The sequence below is a fragment of the Onthophagus taurus genome, chromosome 8 (assembly GCF_036711975.1).
Source record: "Onthophagus taurus isolate NC chromosome 8, IU_Otau_3.0, whole genome shotgun sequence".
NCBI lineage: Eukaryota > Metazoa > Arthropoda > Insecta > Coleoptera > Scarabaeidae > Onthophagus > Onthophagus taurus.
Genome location: NC_091973.1, coordinates 4,794,541 through 4,813,591, shown reverse-complemented (window position 1 = coordinate 4,813,591; position 19,051 = coordinate 4,794,541). Strand labels below are relative to the sequence as shown.

The 19,051-nt window shown below is 31.9% G+C and overlaps 3 protein-coding genes across 4 annotated transcripts; 1 reads left to right on the top strand and 2 right to left on the bottom strand.

The window, feature by feature from the left end:
- Window positions 1-3,776: 3,776 nt before the first annotated feature.
- LOC111425615 (E3 ubiquitin-protein ligase Rnf220-like) lies at window positions 3,777-5,197 on the bottom strand. 2 transcript variants are annotated; one of them, XM_023059747.2, is made up of 2 exons: window positions 5,001-5,197; window positions 3,777-4,855 (listed from the first exon to the last, which is right to left on the bottom strand). In XM_023059747.2, the coding sequence occupies exon 2, from the start codon at window positions 4,853-4,855 to the stop codon at window positions 3,860-3,862; it is 996 nt and encodes a 331-aa protein (XP_022915515.1). In that variant the 5' UTR covers window positions 5,001-5,197; the 3' UTR covers window positions 3,777-3,859. The 2 variants fall into 2 exon arrangements, with proteins under 2 accessions (XP_022915515.1, XP_071054628.1); XM_071198527.1 differs by having other exon boundaries at window positions 3,777-5,191.
- Window positions 5,198-8,607: 3,410 nt separating this feature from the next.
- LOC111425614 (protein pygopus-like) lies at window positions 8,608-11,666 on the top strand. Its single transcript, XM_023059745.2, has 5 exons — window positions 8,608-9,224; window positions 9,281-9,448; window positions 10,900-11,118; window positions 11,183-11,408; window positions 11,466-11,666. Exons 1-5 carry the CDS (start codon window positions 8,933-8,935, stop codon window positions 11,584-11,586), a joined length of 1,026 nt encoding a protein of 341 aa, XP_022915513.1. The 5' UTR covers window positions 8,608-8,932; the 3' UTR covers window positions 11,587-11,666.
- A 1,710-nt stretch (window positions 11,667-13,376) lies between these two features.
- Window positions 13,377-19,044, bottom strand: LOC111425613 (leucine rich repeat containing protein 7 lap1). The gene is made up of 6 exons (XM_023059744.2): window positions 18,607-19,044; window positions 17,713-17,848; window positions 15,645-15,940; window positions 14,974-15,594; window positions 14,108-14,920; window positions 13,377-14,057 (listed from the first exon to the last, which is right to left on the bottom strand). The coding sequence occupies exons 1-6, from the start codon at window positions 18,754-18,756 to the stop codon at window positions 13,872-13,874; spliced, it is 2,202 nt and encodes a 733-aa protein (XP_022915512.1). The 5' UTR covers window positions 18,757-19,044; the 3' UTR covers window positions 13,377-13,871.
- Between the last annotated feature and the right edge of the window lie 7 nt (window positions 19,045-19,051).

Genomic DNA, 19,051 nt, shown 5'->3' with positions numbered 1-19,051 from the left:
ATTAAAATTTGCGAGCAAAAGCGATAACTGGTTCGTTGGAGGGGATACCTAAACATTCTTGAGATAAAGGGTGGAATTTAATAACAACGCTAATAGAAAAGAATAGAAATAGTGTGAGAAATGAGTGTTGAAATATTTCGTATATATATATAGAACGTCAAATTGTATGCGTACCAACGTTGTGTTGGGGTACGTTCATGAAAATATTTTTTGAAATTAAATTTATGAATACAATGAAGTTGGTAACACATTAAATGGGAATGGTTTCACGACTTGAAAAACAGCATTGAAATTTTTAATCGCCAAATTTACGTCTACTAAGTTCATAAATTCACTTTATTATTACCTTTTTTTATTACTTGTTACCTTAACACGTTAAATAATAAGTCAACAAAAAATTAATTAATACACATTTTTAAATTGATGAGTATCATTTTGATCTGAGCTAATTGGGGTTGTTTTTGAATGAAAATTTATGGAAAATATGTTGAGTTCAAAAGAAAATTGTAAGGATGTGGTCACTCCTTAGTTTGTACAAACAGCTACATGGAGAATTCTGCATCCCGACTATTGAGAGCTTTATAAACTCGTCGGGCGAGAAGTTTTATGGTTGCAAACAGGGCTTCAAACCGTTTACCTTATCGATTTGCTTATCGTTCCGGTTCAATAAAAATAAATTATATCGGGTCAACTCCGGTTGACTTTCCAACAAAAAAAATTCAATAATTATTGACTATTTTTCTATATAGTATGAAAATTAGAATCAGCACAAAAATTTTGACGTTTTGATCGATGTATGGATCATAAAAAATGAGTTAATAATATTTTTTGTCATAATCGATAATTAATTAATTAGAGGAAAAAAAAATTTTTGATATATAATTCAAATATCAAAATTAAGTGAAGCTAATAAAACAAATGAAAATATATAAAACGAATTTAAAATAATTTACTTTATAAAATAAAAAGAATAATAATTTTTGTAATTAATTTGGGATAATTATAAGCTAAGAGCTTACCATTATTGCCGGAGTAAACGGCGTCAAACGTTCACGAAGTGCAGCGGAAGAATAAGGAAACCAATCGGATTGTGTTGGCGATTTGTTTAGGTTTAGGTGATGATTGTTCACTTTTACGATAAGAAAAGAAAATAATAAACCAAAATAATAAATTGAAAATTTTTATTATAATTATCACATTCCATTTTATTTATTATACAAGTGGTTTTTTTTATCCCTGAACAGTATAAATTGTTTAAAACAATATTTCAGATCACTAAATACAACTACACGACGAAAAATTTCATAATTTATCTTCTTAGAAATAAATAATCCTATCTTAAAACTCTTAAACAGTTTAAATTAATTCTTTACAAATGGAATGCTCAAAATCTTTTATTAATTAAAAAGAAACACCGGTGTAGTTGTAAAAAGGTTTTCATTTGAAAATATTTATAACAAAAATATATTTATATTGAAACAAAAAATTATATAAAAACGGTCGATTTTTTTCTTCAACAAGAAATCAAGATAAAAGACAATATTATATGTGCCATATCAAACATATTTAATCGCTTTGGTGTTCTAGGTGTCGAGATTCTGCTTATATATGTTGTTTAATGGCATTATTAACAATGTTGTGGTTAGATTGTAGCGTCACGCCCGTAAGCGACCTTATTAGGTGTACAAAGTGTCTTATGAGAAGCATTCCGCCGAATCGCATGCGGGCGAGGCGGTAGAATTCTCGAAAAATGATGATTTTGTATTGATATATCAAATCCAGCGCCTCGCCCGCAAGCGACCTCGGCGATTTGAGACAAAATCGTTTGTTATATATCTTATTATTGGTACAAAGTGTCTTATAAGAAGACATTTACCCTCATTACGCCGAGGTCGCTTGCGGGCGAGGCGGTAGAATTTTCGAAAAATGATTAAAAATGATTCGTATTGATATATAAAATCCAGCGCCTCGCCCGCAAGCGACCTTGGCGATTTGAGGCCAAATCGTTTCTTATATTTCTTATTAGGGGTACAAAGTCTCTTAAAAAAAGACATAAACACACTCCGCCGAGGTCGCTTGCGGGCGAGGCGGTAGAATTCTCGAAAAATGATGATTTTGTATTAATATATCAAATCTAGCGCCTCGCCCGCAAGCGACCTCGGCGATTTGAGGCAAAATCGTTTGTTATATATCTTATTATTGGTACAAAGTGTCTTATAAAAAGACATTTACCCTCATTACGCCGAGGTCGCTTGCGGGCGAGGCGGTAGAATTTTCGAAAAATGATTAAAAATGATTCGTATTGATATATAAAATCCAGCGCCTCGCCCGCAAGCGACCTTGGCGATTTGAGGCCAAATCATTTCTTATATTTCTTATTAGGGGTACAAAGTCTCTTAAAAAAAGACATAAACACACTCCGCCGAGGTCGCTTGCGGGCGAGGCGGTAGAATTCTCGAAAAATGATGATTTAGTATTAATATATCAAATCTAGCGCCTCGCCCGCAAGCGACCTCGGCGATTTGAGACAAAATCGTTTCTTATATTTCTTATTAGGGGTACAAAGTCTCTTAAAAAAAGACATAAACACACTCCGCCGAGGTCGCTTGCGGGCGAGGCGGTAGAATTCTCGAAAAATGATGATTTTGTATTAATATATCAAATCTAGCGCCTCGCCCGCAAGCGACCTCGGCGATTTGAGGCAAAATCGTTTGTTATATATCTTATTAGGGGTACAAAGTCTCTTATAAAAAGAAATTAACCTTAATTCCGTCGAGGTCGCTTGCGGGCGAGGCGGTATAATTCTCGAAAAATGAGTTTGTATTGATATATCAAATCTATCGCCTCGCCCGCAAGCGACCTCGGCGATTTGAAGTAAAATTGTTCTCTTATACACCTTGATGAAAGTACAAAGTCTTTTATAAGAAGACTTTCACCCTCATTCCGCCGAGGTCGCTTGCGGGCGAGGCGCTAGAATATTACAAAGTGGACGATTTCATGTTAATGTATCAAATCCGGTATGTATCAAATCATTGTCATCAACACAATCATACTTATGGATAGAAGATAATTGAAAGTTCATAGAGATGACGATGAAGAATTATAATTCGAGGTATAGGGTTCAAATATGAGAATGAATGAGGAAGATGAAGTAATAAATAAGATTACTGAAGAATAGTTTAAGATTTACATAACATAAAAAATGGAAATTTTAATGTATTTGTAAGAATTTATGGACAAAGACTGCAAATTTTTAGCCTGTACAATAAAATAAATACTAGAACTTAATTGTGATAAAAATACGAAAAACGAGTTGGTCAACTCAAATGAACAAAATGGAAAGGACAAGATACAAAAACCAAAACTTGGGTTGAAAATGTTCTGGGTAGAGATACAATCATTTTGATTATATCTTTGATGAGATATCTCCTAAATAAATGATTTGTGTCTAAAAATTAAATCTCTTTTTAGAAATTTTTGATGAAATATCGTAATATCGCCGAGTAATTATCCGCAATTGTTCCAAATTCGTAAAAGATATTACCTATTGTTTTTTTAATGTGATTTGTTCGACAAAGAAATCAAATCGAAACTACTTAATTAGAATGGAATTTAACCTTGCAAGAAATAAAATTCTTTCTTAGTAAAAAAATTTTATCTTAATCCTTAATGAGACCATTTAGATCCACAAATTCTCCAAATGACTTATAATATAACAAATTCTGTTATGTTAAATATTTTCAAATAAAAACCTTATGAAGCTTAAAACATACAAATCAATTAATTTTTTTAATTAATACAATAACAAAAAAAATTAATAGTAATAAATTAATACCATAGTAAATCTGTTGAGTTCTATTCACATATATATACGTCTTAAATCAGAAGGTGATGTAATCATATTACACTGTGGACATAATTTTTTTGCACCCAACGTTTGTAGCCAACAGATTTCACAGTGCACATGCCAGCAACAAACTGAAATAACGGGTGTCTTGTATTTTTCCATACAAATCAAACACTTGTAAGCGTCGTTTTTGTAACTGTCCCTACTTTCTAATTCTCGTATACGCGTTTTTAATGCTGCCAAAATTGGATCATCCGTCGTCTCAACGTCTTCTTTATCACTAGCGTTTTTCTGACACTTATCTTCTTTTTCAATGTTTTCATTGTCACCAATAACGGCTTTGCGTAAAGCTTCACTTTCACGGTCCGACCCTGGTAATATAATGTCTTTTTCTGAGTACTGAGGAACACCGTATATTTGACTATCATCGCCGTCAACCACAAGATCTTCATCTTCGTCGGTAGTTGTTATAGGCGTTCCTAAAGAACTCACCCCACCTTGTAGCATGCTTGTAGCTCTAACACGGGATTGTCCAGCCCATTCGTATTCTTCGTAACCTTCGACATCGATGTTTTCATCTGATTCTTCGCTGGATTGTCTCAAACATTTTTCAACATGAATAGTGATATCTTCAGATGTTTCTTTATTACAAATGGGGCAAATAACTTCTTCACATTTACGTTTACGTGATTTCACCTTCTGGCGACACTGTCGATTGGAGCGAACTTTTTGATAAGTTTCCCAACATTTATCAACACCATTCTCTGTACCGTTGGCGTCTGAAGGTGATGAGTGACTACATTTTCCATTGACTTGCTTCGATTTAACAGAGATTTTATATAATTTATCGATCTCACAGGACAAATGTTGATCAACTTCTGTTGTACGAAGAGTAACACAACAAACTGGGCAAATTGTGGGGTCCACTTGTTTCTTCTTGTTTCGACATCCTCTACCACTTTCCTCGATACCATTACTTGTTGATGCCAGTTCTTCCTCATTTTCCATCTTAACGAAAAATTTTAATTAGTACACTTCGAAGGGGAAATGAAACTTATAAATTAAACGCGAAAAGGTTGAAACATCAACGTCTTTAAGCGATGCTTTTGGATTTGTTTCTGTTTGATACATCTTCGAGGTTATAAAATGTTACCTGATGTGTTTACGTCATTTGCCGGTTAATTTCTTAAGATAACTTGTTATTTACTATAGTTTATTTGGCGAATCTTTCAACATATTTTAACGAGATTAATGTTTATTCTATAACACACTTTCCATTTCATGTAAACAGTCAATAAAAACACTAAACAGTGTATTAAATGGAATAGTAACCACAGACTTTGTTGTATTAGACAAGGAATGAGATGATAGCAACACAAGAAATTCATTTATTTCTAAATATTGATTTTTCTTAAAGATTCTTACTTAGCATTTAATTATTAACTCGAATTAATGGAAAATGTTAATAAATTAATGCACAAAATATAAATAATTGTGATTATTAAAGCAGCTTAAGATGGCAATGTAATGTTAAATACAAAGTAATTCCCCTAATTAATTTAATTATATATCTTTTTATTGAAAATTTATTGATATATATTAATTAATTAAGATATGTATTAAAATTAAGTAATAAAGAAAAAATCCCTAGATTTTAAAACTATAACTTTTAAATAATGATTAGGAGAACTCCACGGTTACTTAAGCAAAGAATATTGCACGGTAGATGGCACTACGCTATTTAAATCTTCTTAAAAAGACCTTATTTGAGTTATTTAATCAATTATTAAATCATTATTAAATTAAATTATTAAATCAAGGATCACGGACTTAAAAAATAAACAGTAAAACGTATAGATGACCTCAAATGAGTCGATTATACGTTTTGCTTAAACTTGATTGTTATTTAGTAGCTCAAATACTCATAAAACAAACAGTAAAGAGTATATCTAACCATAAATAACAAATTTAAATATTTTGTTTAAACTCGACTGTGTTATTTAGTTGTCGAGGCAGCTTTGATGCCGAGGCACTTGCTCAACTACTCAATAAACAAGTAGTAAAAAGTATACTTGACCTTAAATGAGTTATTTATACATTTTATTGAAACTTGATTGTGTTATTTAGCTGCCGAAGCAGCTTTGCTGCTGAGGCAGTGGCTCAAATACTCATAAAACAAACAGTAAAGAGTGTATTTGACCTTAAATGAGTCATTTATACATTTTGTTTACACTTGACTGTGTTATTTAGTTGCCGAAGCAGCTTTGCTGCTGAGGCAGTGGATCAAGGACTTAAAAAACATACAGTAAAGCATATACGTGACCTCAAATAAGTCGTTTATACGTTCTATTTAAACTTGATTGCGTTATATAGTTGCCGAGGCAGCTTTGCTGCTGAGGCAGTGGCTCAAATCCTCATAAAATAAACAGTAAAGAATATATTTGCCCTTAAATGAGTCATTTATACATTTTGTTTAAACTTGACTGTGTTATTTAGCTGCCGAAGCAGCTTTGCTGCTGAGGCAGTGGCTCAAATACTCATAAAACAAACAGTAAAGAGTGTATTTGACCTTAAATGAGTCATTTATACATTTTGTTTAAACTTGACTGTATTATTTAGTTGCCGAAGCAGCTTTGCTGCTGAGGCAGTGGATCAAGGACTTAAAAAACATACAGTAAAGCATATACGTGACCTCAAATAAGTCGTTTATACGTTCTATTTAAACTTGATTGTGTTATTTAGTTGCCGAGGCAGCTTTGCTGCTGAGGCAGTGGCTCAAATACTCATAAAACAAACAGTAAAGAGTATATTTCACATTAAATGAATCATTTATACATTTTGTTTACACTTGACTGTGTTATTTAGTTGCCGAAGCAGCTTTGCTGCTGAGGCAGTGGCTCAAATACACAATAAACAAGTAGTAAAAAGTATACATGACCTTAAATGAGTTATTTATACATTTTATTGAAACTTGATTGTGTTATTTAGCTGCCGAAGCAGCTTTGCTGCTGAGGCAGTGGCTCAAATACTCATAAAACAAACAGTAAAGAGTGTATTTGGCCTTAAATGAGTCATTTATACATTTTGTTTAAACTTGACTGTGTTATTTAGTTGCCGAAGCAGCTTTGCTGCTGAAGCAGTGGATCAAGGACTTAAAAAACATACAGTAAAGTATATACGTGACCTCAAATAAGTCATTTATACGTTCTATTTAAACTTGATTGTGTTATTTAGTTGCCGAGGCAGCTTTGCTGCTGAGACAGTGGCTCAAATACTCATAAAACAAACAGTAAAGAGTATATTTCACATTAAATGAGTCATTTATACATTTTGTTTACACTTGACTGTCTTATTTAGTTGCCGAAGCAGCTTTGCTGCTGAGGCAGTGGCTCAAATACTCATAAAACAAACAGTAAAGAGTATATTTCACATTAAATGAATCATTTATACATTTTGTTTACACTTGACTGTGTTATTTAGTTGCCGAAGCAGCTTTGCTGCTGAGGCAGTGAATCGAGGACTTAAAAAACAAACAGTAAAGCATATACGTGACCTCAAATAAGTCGTTTATACGTTTTGTTTAAACTTGATTGTTATTTAGTAGCTTAAATAGTCATAAAACAAACAGTAAAGAGTATATCTAACCTTAAATAAGAAATTTAAGTATTTTGTTTAAACTCGACTGTGTTACTTAGTTGCCGAGGCAGCTTTGCTGCCGAGGCACTTGCTCAACTACTCAATAAACAAGTAGTAAAAAGTATATTTGACCTTAAATGAGTCATTTATACATTTTATTTAAACTTGATTATGTTATTTAGTTGCCGAGACAGCTTTGCTGCTGAGGCAGTGGATCAAGGACTTAAAAAACAAACAGTAAAACGTATATGTGACCTCAAATAAGTCATTTATACGTTTTGTTTACACTTGACTGTGTTATTTAGTTGCCGAAGCAGCTTTGCTGCTGAGGCAGTAGATCAAGGAGTTAAAAACAAGCAGTAAAACGTATACATGACCTCAAATGGGTCGTTTATACGTTCTATTTAAACTTAATTGTGTTATTTAGTTGCCGAGGCAGCTTTGCTACTGAGGCAGTGGCTCATATACTCATAAAACAAACAGTAAAAAGTATATTTGACCTTAAATGAGTCATTTATACATTTGGTTTAAACTTGACTGTGTTATTTAGCAGTGTATATGGCAGTGGATGAAGGACTTAAAAAACAAACAGTAAAACGTATACGTGACCTCAAATGAGTCGTTTATACGTTTTATTTAAACTTGATTGTGTTATTTAGTTGCCGAAGCAGCTTTGCTGCTAAAGCAGTAGCTCAAATACTCATAAAATAAATAATAAAGAGTATATTTGATATTAAATGACTCATTTATACATTTTAGGACTTAAAAAACAAACAATAAAACGTATATGTGAGCTCAAATGAGTCGTTTAAACTTGAATGTTAGTTAGTTTAGAAGCAGCTTTGCTGCCGAGGCAGTAGCTCAAGTACTCACAAAAGAAACAGTAAAGAATATATTTGACCTCAAATTTTATTGTTACTTACTGACTCAACTGCTGAACAACTAAGCTAAATGAATCTTCTCTTTAGATAAGTAGTATTATTATGTTGAAACTCTAAAAAAAATGAAAAATACATTTAAATAATATAGTGCCATCTATTGTAGAAGTAAATACTTACATATAAGTATATCCGAGGATGAAACCGTAAAAGTTAAAAATCCCTAAATAAAAATATTTGCCCTAAAATGTAATAAAACTAACGATAACTAACTTCATGTCGCTGTCGTATATTATGGTACACAGTTTGTTTATTATTGCACTAAGATGTTTACTGCCGCATCACATGTAAACAACGGCAAGTATTAAACGCCTAGAAGGGCATTAAATACCACACTTATTAATCGGTATGTAAAACATTCATTTTACGGCGTGGCGATAGTGACTTTATTTATATATATTCAATACCTACTTGTACATATAATACTATTACCTACGTAAACGAACACATGTAAAAATTAGTTAAAAAAAGATAGTTCGTTTAGCAATGTCTGTGATAAAGTAAAACGAAAATGAGCCATCTCACGCCGTTCCGTATGAACGTCCCCAATTTGGGGGGCGAATTATCTGCTGGTCCACCGAACCCTAAGAAACGAAGGAAAAATGTTCAACCATCTATACAGACTCCTCCAAACGTTCAAGATCTCTTACCTCCACCTTTATCTGGTTACGGCGACACTATTGTTGCATCAAATCCATTTGATGATTGTCCCAGCACTGTTAATTCCTCCAATGTTGTTAGAAATTCACCAAGTATGGCAATGGGAATGGGTATGATGCCTAATATGATGTGTAGACCTATGGGTAAGTAACAAGAAATGTTAATAAAAAATTAAATAAACCATAAACATTACTTTTAGGTCCACAAATGGGTTCCCCAATATTATCAAGTCCTAATGCACATCAGAATCCTCACATGATGTCTAATCCAATGGTAATGAACGGACCAAGATTAAATGGACCTATGGGTAATCATATAGCTCCACATATGATGAATAGTCCAAACGGTCCAATGCATCAAATTGCAGGTAATTTTGGTTAAAAGAACATTATATTAAATTTTATTTATTTACCTATTTTGTATATAATTTTTGATTTGGCACATAATAGATGAAAAATAAATTAATTAATTAATGTGGGCAATAACTTAATACACACAAACACCATTACTAATGGAATGGGATAGAAGGAATCATAACACAACTTCTACTATAATAATGTGTTCATCAAATTATTTAAATGAAGCAACAAATATGTAGTTTTACTTTAAAAGTAATGTATCATAAATACTCTATAATGATTTTTTGATTAGTTATCTTGGGTCCTCATGTTTCAAGTGAATCTCTAACTTTTTAACTCATCCCAAAATCAATCTTAATTTGGGCCATAAGTCATCAAAATCAGTATAATGATTCATTAAAAAGGTTTGCTTAAATGAAAATAAGCTGGGAGTTGTAGAATATTCTGAGCTTCTCTCTAACTTTTTAACTCATAACAAAATCAATCTTAATTTGGACCATAACTCATCAAAATCAGTATAATAATTCATTAAAAAGATTTGCGTAAATGGCAATAAGCTGGTAGTTGTAGAATATTCTGAGCTTTCATATTATAGATATTCTGCCAATCCAACTTTATGGAATAAATAATCTCGGCCGACTTCGAAGACGTCGGCCGCCCCAAGTTATCTTCGTCATATAAGAAATAATCTCGGTCGACTAAGTGGACTCAAGATAACTTGGGGCGGCCGACGTCTTCGAAGTCGGCCGAGATTATTTCTTCCATAAATTTCAAGCTTACCATTAACAGCTTGTATTCATCAAATTTTCATATTTTTTCATGCATTTGAGAGCAATTTTGTTAAGAATGAAATTTGCTGCAACTTTTGTTAACAACTAATTATAAGAAATAATGGTTATAATAGAAACAATTATATGGTTAATAAATTTAAAAAAATTTTATTATTCATAATTCTTTATCGCAATTATGAATTGAAATTCCATCTTATCTATGAGTTTCGATTTCGCGATTTTAGTGAACACGTGTTCCCGTGAAAACAATAACTGGGTTCTCAAATTAAATACATCAAGTTTTGAATTATTAATTTACATGTTATAATATACATTTTTCTATTAATTTATATTTTTAAATAATTTGAAAGGATCTTACCTTTTAATTAGTTCTCCAAACTGATGATCAGAGAATTTATTTGAGATTTTCAAAATCTCATCAATTGCGTGGATTTTCCTTGATAATTAATAATTGGGTTGTTTTCATCTAATAAAGCTCTATCTTTCTTGTCGTATATTAAAAAACAATCTTTTTCACCACTTAACACTGACAAATAAGAATTAAAATGACGAAGCGCAACCTAAGACTATATCGCTGTAATATTCGATTTCGACACCCCCCACTCTGCCTTATACGAACTACGTAAATCTAATAAAATTTGATTTAAAAATTTATTTATTAATTATAGGTCCGATGCATAGTCCTATAAATAATATGGGTTCTGGCATGCAGAGTCAAATGATGCCTGGTCCAGGTGTAGGAAATGGTCCGATAAGTGGTCCAATGTCGAGTCCTATGGGAAATATGAATAATGGTTCAATGCCAGGACCTATGAATGGAATGAATCCGCAAATGAATGGTCCAATGCCTGGACCGATGGGTATGAATGCTCCGAATGGACCTATGGGTACATAAAAATAAAATGAGAATGCGAACACACTTTTAATAAACTAAATTTTCTTCAAATTTAGGTGGACCAATGAATAATAATTTTATGATGACTCCAATGAATAACATGTACTCAAAACCAATGCCAGTTAGCGCGGGAAAAGTTTACCCCGCCGATCAACCCATGGTTTTTAATTCACAAAATCCAAACGCACCGCCGATTTATCCATGCGGAATATGTCATAAAGAGGTGCACGACAATGATCAAGCGATTTTGTGCGAAAGTGGTTGCAATTTCTGGTTTCACAGGTAATAAATAAAAATATTTCATTTTTTTATATAGTTAATTTATTAATTATTGTTTAGGGGTTGTACAGGTTTAACAGAAACAGCATTTCAATTTTTAACGGCGGAAGTGTACGCGGAATGGGTGTGCGATAAATGTCTGGCTTCCAAAAATATACCTTTAGTAAAGTTTAAACCTTAGCAGGCGACGAAATGTTAACAAAAAACGAAAAAAAATTACAAAAAAAATGATTTATAAAAAAAATATTAAGCAAGCAAAAAAAAAACGAAATTAAAAAAGAATTTTTAGTGATGTATAAAATATAAATATATATAGAAAATATATATATTACATAATTACAAAATAGGTTTTAAGAATACGTACATATCCAATGTGCAATGTGCATACGGAAATCGTAAGAGATTCTTCTTTTTATTGATTTGATTCTGTTGTCTCGATCGTTTAATTAACATGACATCCGTACGACATATACACTGCCAAGATGTTCGTGTTTTTTTTTTAATTGTTATGTCAATTTTCTTTTTGTAAATAGGTATGGAATTTCTTTAAAACCGCGTTCGTTTAATGAACGAAAAATACTTTTTTGTAGTAAGGACTGTGCTATAACTTATTTGTACCCCGTCTTTTTTTTTTTTAATGTTTTTTATTATTTTAATTCGGTCGAAATGAATTTTAATTATATCGATATAATTGTAATTGTAACTTATTGATTATTCTCTCCCCCATCGTTATAATCAATCAATTTTTTGGTCTGATTTAGTCATTATTAATGATTTAAAATTTTTTTCTTATATTCGGCTATGTAAATTTTTGATTTTATTGTATCGATATAATCGTAATTGTAAATTATTTTATCCTTAATCGTTATAATCATTCAATTTTCGTCTCATTTAGCGACTATTAATGATGTAGAATTTTTTATTCGGCCATGTAAATTTTTAATTTTATTGTATCGATATAATTGTAATTGTAACTTATTCTTTATTCCCCTCTGATCGTTGTAATCATCCAATTTTTTCGTCTCGTTTAGTGACTGTTAATGATGTTGTTTTAGAACTTCCTTTTTTTCTTATATTCGGCTATGTAAATTTTTAATTTTATTTATAATCTTTACAGTACTTATATATGTACTTTTAAATAATTTCGACGTTTCTTTTGATGTGTAATAAAAATCAAATTTATTATTTAAAACTTTTTTATTGGGTAAACTACCATTTTCTAATTCTTGAATGTAGATATCTGACTTCGACGCCCACCGCCCTTAGTGTTGTTCGTGATAAAAGAAATAATCTTGGCCGACTTCGAAGATGTCGGCCACCCCATGCACAATACTTAGGGCGGCCGACGTCCTCGAGTTTATTTCTTATATCATGAAGAATACTTGGGGCGGCCGACGTCTTCGAAGTCGGCCGAGATTATTCGGCTTCCCCAACTATCTTCGTGACATAAGAAATAACCTCGGCCGACTTCGAAGACGTCGGCCGCCTCAAGTGCTCTTCGTGATATAAGAAATAACCTCGGCCGACTTCGAAGACATCGGCCGCCCCAAGTTATCTTGAGTCAGCTTAGAGCGGCTGACGTCTTCGAAGTCGGCCGAGTTTATTTCTTATATCATGAAGAATACTTGGGGCGGCCGACGTCTTCGAAGTCGGCCGAGATTATTCGGCTTCCCCAACTATTTTCGTGACTTAAGAAATAACCTCGGCCGACTTCGAAGACGTCGGCCGCCCCAAATGCTCTTTGTGATATAAGAAATAACCTCGGCCGACTTCGAAGACGTCGGCCGCCCCAAATGCTCTTTGTGATATAAGAAATAACCTCGGCCGATTTCAAAGACATCGGCCGCTCTAAGAATAGTTCATGATACTTGAGGCGGTCGACATGTTTGAATTCGGCCGAGATTATTTCTTCCATGTATTTTTTTCTGTTTTCGAATATTTAATATTTTTATTATAAGAAAAAAAAAAACATTTAAATGATCATATTTGACTTTATTACAGAAGAAGGAATTTTTTATTACAAAAGTTTAAATGGCATTAAAAAAAAAGATTTAAAATTTTTTTAAAACATGTTTACATAATAAACGAAGAATAAAAACGATTACAAAAATATTAGAATGAAATATTTTTAATACTTTTTAGGATAAAAGAAATAAAGAGAGAAAACGAGTTGTAAAAAGACGTTTCACGTTCAATAAATAACTCATCTATATACATACAAAGCTACCTCCGTGTTTTCTCGTTTTACAAAAAACTAATTTAAATTTACGTTAAACTCACAGCCTCGGGAAATAAGTAGTAACTCTACATATAATTAGTAAACGTGTCATAAAACGTGTAAAACATCGACAAGGAGATTTATTTATCTTTTTTTTTGTAGTTAGTTTTAAATTGTATATTGGCCACACGAAACAGCGTACTTTTTTATTTTACTTTTTTAATTTTTATTTGTACACATATAAACGATTAGTGCCCTTCGTATCGAGATATGAAGAACGATTCCGTTTCAGGACCTTGTATCAATACAGTCTTATAAGCCTGCCAGGGTTCCATTTTTGTTAAATCTTGTTTATCCAACATTAATATTTTATCACCTGGGAACAACTTTTTAAACGCATTCCCATTCTCATCCACTTTATTTATAAAAACACCCTTTAAAAATATTAATTAGTAATTATATATTGATAATAATAATAAATTACCTTTTCATTATAAGTTATAGAAAATCCCAATACATAACAACAAGGTGTTAAATTAACACGTAATAGTTTCATATTGCACTGATGTGATTCACAATTAATATTATTTTTTTGAACTTCAGCGTTCATTAATCTCGTGTTTAATTCTTTTAGAAACCCTTCATCAACATGCGCTTTAATTTTATTATACGGGGTGGGTTGCGTTACATTGACATTCTGCGGTAATTCTTGTGTAAAGTTTTTTGGTTTATCTCCACTTAAACCCTCTAAGTTGTTAAATAATTTCGCGTTTTTCGAATATGCAGCTGCTATATGATATGGTGGTGGTTGTTTTGGTTGGGTGGCAACACAACTTAAATTTTCTTGCAACTCCAAAGAACCTTTCGATTGATCTGAACCATCTAAGCTTGTTATATCAGTGTTAAATCCGTGCCTCTGATTGTCCAAAACTGGTTTTAAATGATGATTGTCATCAATTTCTTCGTCGTAAACGTCACCCGTTTCTTTCATTGGTGTTACTTTAGCCTCTTTAATTTGTGGTATACTCCCGGTGGTTTCGCGGTTACGTTTTAATTGATTATTGAGCGAACGTTGAAAACGTTGGAAATCTTTTGGATATGGTGTGGGTGCGCGGGTGAGTCTCACCGGAAGTTCTTTCGGTATACCTGGCTCGGAGAATGCGATGTGACGTTTTGGTACGGAAATATTTTGTGGTGGCAGGAATTTTTCTTCGCGAATTTGTTGGATTTGTGGCAAAAGGAAACATGTTAATACTAGTTGATTGGTTCCTTCAAGTTTTTCCGTTTGTAATGGTATCTTTAAACATAAAAGAAATTAATTTGATTTTAATTAAATCTTTTATAACTTACTAAAGGATGACTTTGATTTTGTGTTAACCATAACGCTCGTAAGTGCGGTAAATTAGCTACTGGTATTGGTAAATATTCTAATTTGTTCCCAATAAGACCCAGAGACGTTAAATTTTGTAAATGGCCAATTTCTTCAGGTAATTTCTTAAGCATGTTGTTGTGTAAATTGAGTACGGTTAATGAGACGCAACTGCCTATTTCTGGAGGTAGATAAACTAAAAAGTTATGCGAAGCTACAAAATAATTAAGTTTTCTTAGATATCCAATGGAGCTAGGTAAAGATGTTAAGCGATTATTTTGGACGTCCAACTCTTCTAAATTGACCAATTCCCCCAAACCATACGGCAACGAATCGAGACAATTATAATCCAATTTCAACGTTTGAATTAACTTCAAATTCGAAATGACTTCCGGTATTTCAGACAATAAATTATTACTAAGTATAAGATTTGTTAATTTCACGCAACGCCCAATTTCTTGCGGTATCTTTTCAATATCATTTTTAGAGGCATCAAAATCTAACAGATTCTGCAAATTCCCAATACCCGGACACAACGATGATATACAATTTCCATTTATCCAAAGCTCTTTTAAATTTAACATGCTCACAATTACTTCCGGCTACAATTTATTTATTTAAGATAAATTAAGTAATTAAATTGAAAACACACCATCTCAGCAAAATCATTGTTGCTCAAATCAAGTCGAACCAACGAAGACAACCTTCGCAGCGATTTCGGCAAAGTTGTCAGATTATTGTCGCGTAATTCCAAAATTTTCAAATTACAAAGCCGCCCGAAATTCGCCGGCAAAAATTCTATATAAGTATCGTTCAAATAAAGCTCGCGAAGGTTAATTAAACTCGTTAAACCTTCCGGCACTTTCTCCAAAGTATTTGTACTTATATCGAAAATCGCTAATTTTTGACATCTGTGAATAGCGCTTGGAACGTCCGTATATTTTAAACCTAAATCATTAATAAAAATTTATGGGTTGTTTAATCGATACAGTATAATCCATTTATAATTAATTTCAATATAATAATAAAAAAAGTTTTGCACTGAAGTCTAAGGAATGTTATGCAGGGATAGTTTTATTTACAAATGTCAATCAACCCAAGAAAGAATGTTGGATAAGGTTTTAAGGAAACGTTTTAACATTTTCTTTTATAATTCGAGAATGGATGGAGATATCCAGATGAGGTTTTCACCATAATGAAGCAACTTTTATGGTGACTAAATATCCGTAAAGTAAATAGTACCGATCCGTTTAAACTTTTTCAAAAATCGCAAAAATATAAAATTCTAAAATTAGAAGAATGGTGCAGAAAAACTTTTTGTACAAAAGTTGTAGCAAATTTTACCTTTTACACATTGCTCTCTAACACTTTTGCTCTCAGCTGCATCAATGTCGAGAAAAAGTTGAAAATATGAAAATTAAAAGAATTCGTCGTTTCACAATTGGTTGATGAAAAAAAAAACTATTCCGAGCGTGATACAAAAAAACTTTTAGAATAAAAGTTGTAGCAAATTTTACCGTTTACACATTGCTCTCTAACACTTTTGATATCAACTGCATCAATGTCGAGAAAAATTTGAAAATATGAAAATTTTAAGAATTCGTCATTTCACAACTGCTTGATGAAAAAAAAACTGTGTTCCGAGCGTGATACAAAAAAACTTTTAGAATAAAAGTTGTAGCAAATTTTACCCTTTACACATTGTTCTCTAACAGTTTTGCTCTCAGTCACATCAATGTCGAGAAAAATTCGAAAATATGAAAATTACAAGAATTCGTCATTTCATAATTGGTTGATGAAAAAAAAAACTATATTCCGAGCATGATACAGAAAAACTTTTAGAACAAAAGTTGTAGCAAATTTTACCGTTTACACATTGCTCTCTAACACTTTTGATGTCAACTGCATCAATGTCGAGAAAAATTCGAAAATATGAAAATTAAAAGAATTCGTCATTTCACAACTGCTTGATGAAAAAAAAACTGTGTTCCGAGCGTGATACAAAAAAACTTTTAGAATAAAAGTTGTAGCAAATTTTACCCTTTACACATTGTTCTGTAACAGTTTTGCTCTCAGTCACATCAATGTCGAGAAAAATTCGAAAATATGAAAATTACAAGAATTCGTCATTTCACAATTGGTTGATGAAAAAAAAACTATATTCCGAGCATGATACAGAAAAACTTTTAGAACAAAAGTTGTAGCAAATTTTACCCTTTACACATTGCTGTTGGACACTTTTGCTCTCAACTGCATCAATATCGAGAAAAATTCGAAAAAATGAAAATTTTAAGAATTCATCATTTCACAATTGATTGATGAAAAAAATTGTATTCCAAGCATGATACAGAAAAACTTTTAGAACAAAAGTTGTAGCAAATTTTACCCTTTACACATTGCTCTTGAACACTTTTGCTCTCAGATGCATCAATGTCGAGAAAATATGAAAATTAGAAGAATAAACATATGTTATGTAGAAATGTTCAGTGTTTACAACAAACTTTGCCGCAATTTTTTTTATTAAGCGGTTGCGAAGATAATCTCTAAAGTGATTTAGTAAAAGTGATTTGAATAAAATGTTGTGTATTAAAAATTGACCACAAATTATAATTGGATTATACTGTAATAAATATAAGAAATAAAAATAAATGAGAAAAATGAGTTGCTATAAAAATAATTTTTGAAGATATTCTACGATGTTCTGCGATGTTCTTACGTACAATTACGGCTTACATTCAACGTATGTAAATTGACCAATTTTGATATTAAATTCGGTATATTTTGAATTTCATTGTCGCTAATATCCAAGTGACGGAGTTCTTCGCATTGAAACAACGTTCTTGGTAAATCAATAATCTAAAAAATTAATTATATAATTAACAAATAAATAAATAAAATACAGGGTGGTTCAATTTTTAATCAGGAAACTTTACTAGGATGTAGTACTTGCCAAAATAATACAAGTTTTTTATATAAACATAAAAATTTACAACCCCTTTGATTTTTTTATAACAACTTTTTAACGCCATGGAATATTAACATAAAAAAATATGGGTCTTTTTAGTTTTTTCCTTAAAGATAAAAAATTTATTAACAAAAATTTTAATTTTATATTATTAAAAAATTGATACTCTTGCTTAATAACAGTCAAAAATGATTAATAATCATCAACAATTATGAGGATTCACCACAAGTTCTCAGAGCCAACTTTTATAATTAATTTAGTTAAACAGTGGTACATGCCATGATACTTTATTTTTTTACAGAGAAACTATTAACTTTAAGGAAAATACTAAAGAGACAAAAAAGTAGCACTAAAGAATGAGCTTTACAGCGCATATTTTTTTATGTTATTATTCCATGGGGGTAAAAAGTTGTGATAAAAAAATCAAAGGGGCTGTGAATTTCATCCCCTTAGATAGCGCTAGGGAAGTTTAAGGAATGGTTGAAAATAAGGTATTAATCAGTAATAAATACATACAAAGTTTGAAATTTTATGGTTTACTTAAATAAAATAAAAGATAAAGTGTAAATTTTTGGCTCAATTTTGACAGCTCAGCTTGAAAACAAACGAGTTTCCCGATTAAAAACTAAACCACCCTGTATATACAAACCTTATTTCCATCCAAATACAAATTTTCTAACGTTCGTTCATATTGAAATATGTCTCCAGGAACTTCGTTGAGCGAAGTCCTGCTAAAATCCAACGATTTTACGTTGTCGACCGTTTTTTGTTTGCAAGCGAAACAATTGAACCAATTCATCGCGTCCTCCTCGTAGAAGCCAACATTTTTGATTAATTTTCACTTAAACGCAAGATGCTGCCGTTTGTCGCAGGATGAGAGCTTTAAAGCACGCCTTTTACTTGTATCTTGACATCTCCGTATTGATCGGGCTCTAATAATCACGGTAATCAATGTTTTTTGTGTGTATATATGTTACAAAAGTGTCTTTTGCAAATGTAACTTGTAAAATTTGTAAATAAATGGCTTTGTTTCTTACAACAAACTGAAACTGTCAGAATACTGTCAAATTTACTGTCAAAAAACGGTGCACATG

Excerpts from the sequence above, each read along its gene's own strand:
- LOC111425615 (XM_023059747.2), bottom strand. The coding sequence starts at position 4,855 with ATGGAAAATGAGGAAGAACTGGCATCAACAAGTAATGGTATCGAGGAA.
- LOC111425614 (XM_023059745.2), top strand. The coding sequence starts at position 8,933 with ATGAGCCATCTCACGCCGTTCCGTATGAACGTCCCCAATTTGGGGGGC. Across the intron at positions 9,225-9,280 it reads TATGATGTGTAGACCTATGG|GTCCACAAATGGGTTCCCCA; the intron begins GTAAGTAACAAG and ends CATTACTTTTAG. Across the intron at positions 11,119-11,182 it reads TGCTCCGAATGGACCTATGG|GTGGACCAATGAATAATAAT; the intron begins GTACATAAAAAT and ends CTTCAAATTTAG.
- LOC111425613 (XM_023059744.2), bottom strand. The coding sequence starts at position 18,756 with ATGAATTGGTTCAATTGTTTCGCTTGCAAACAAAAAACGGTCGACAAC. Across the intron at positions 14,921-14,973 it reads AAAATCAAAGTCATCCTTTA|ATACCATTACAAACGGAAAA; the intron begins GTAAGTTATAAA and ends TTATGTTTAAAG. Across the intron at positions 14,058-14,107 it reads CTATAACTTATAATGAAAAG|GGTGTTTTTATAAATAAAGT; the intron begins GTAATTTATTAT and ends ATATTTTTAAAG.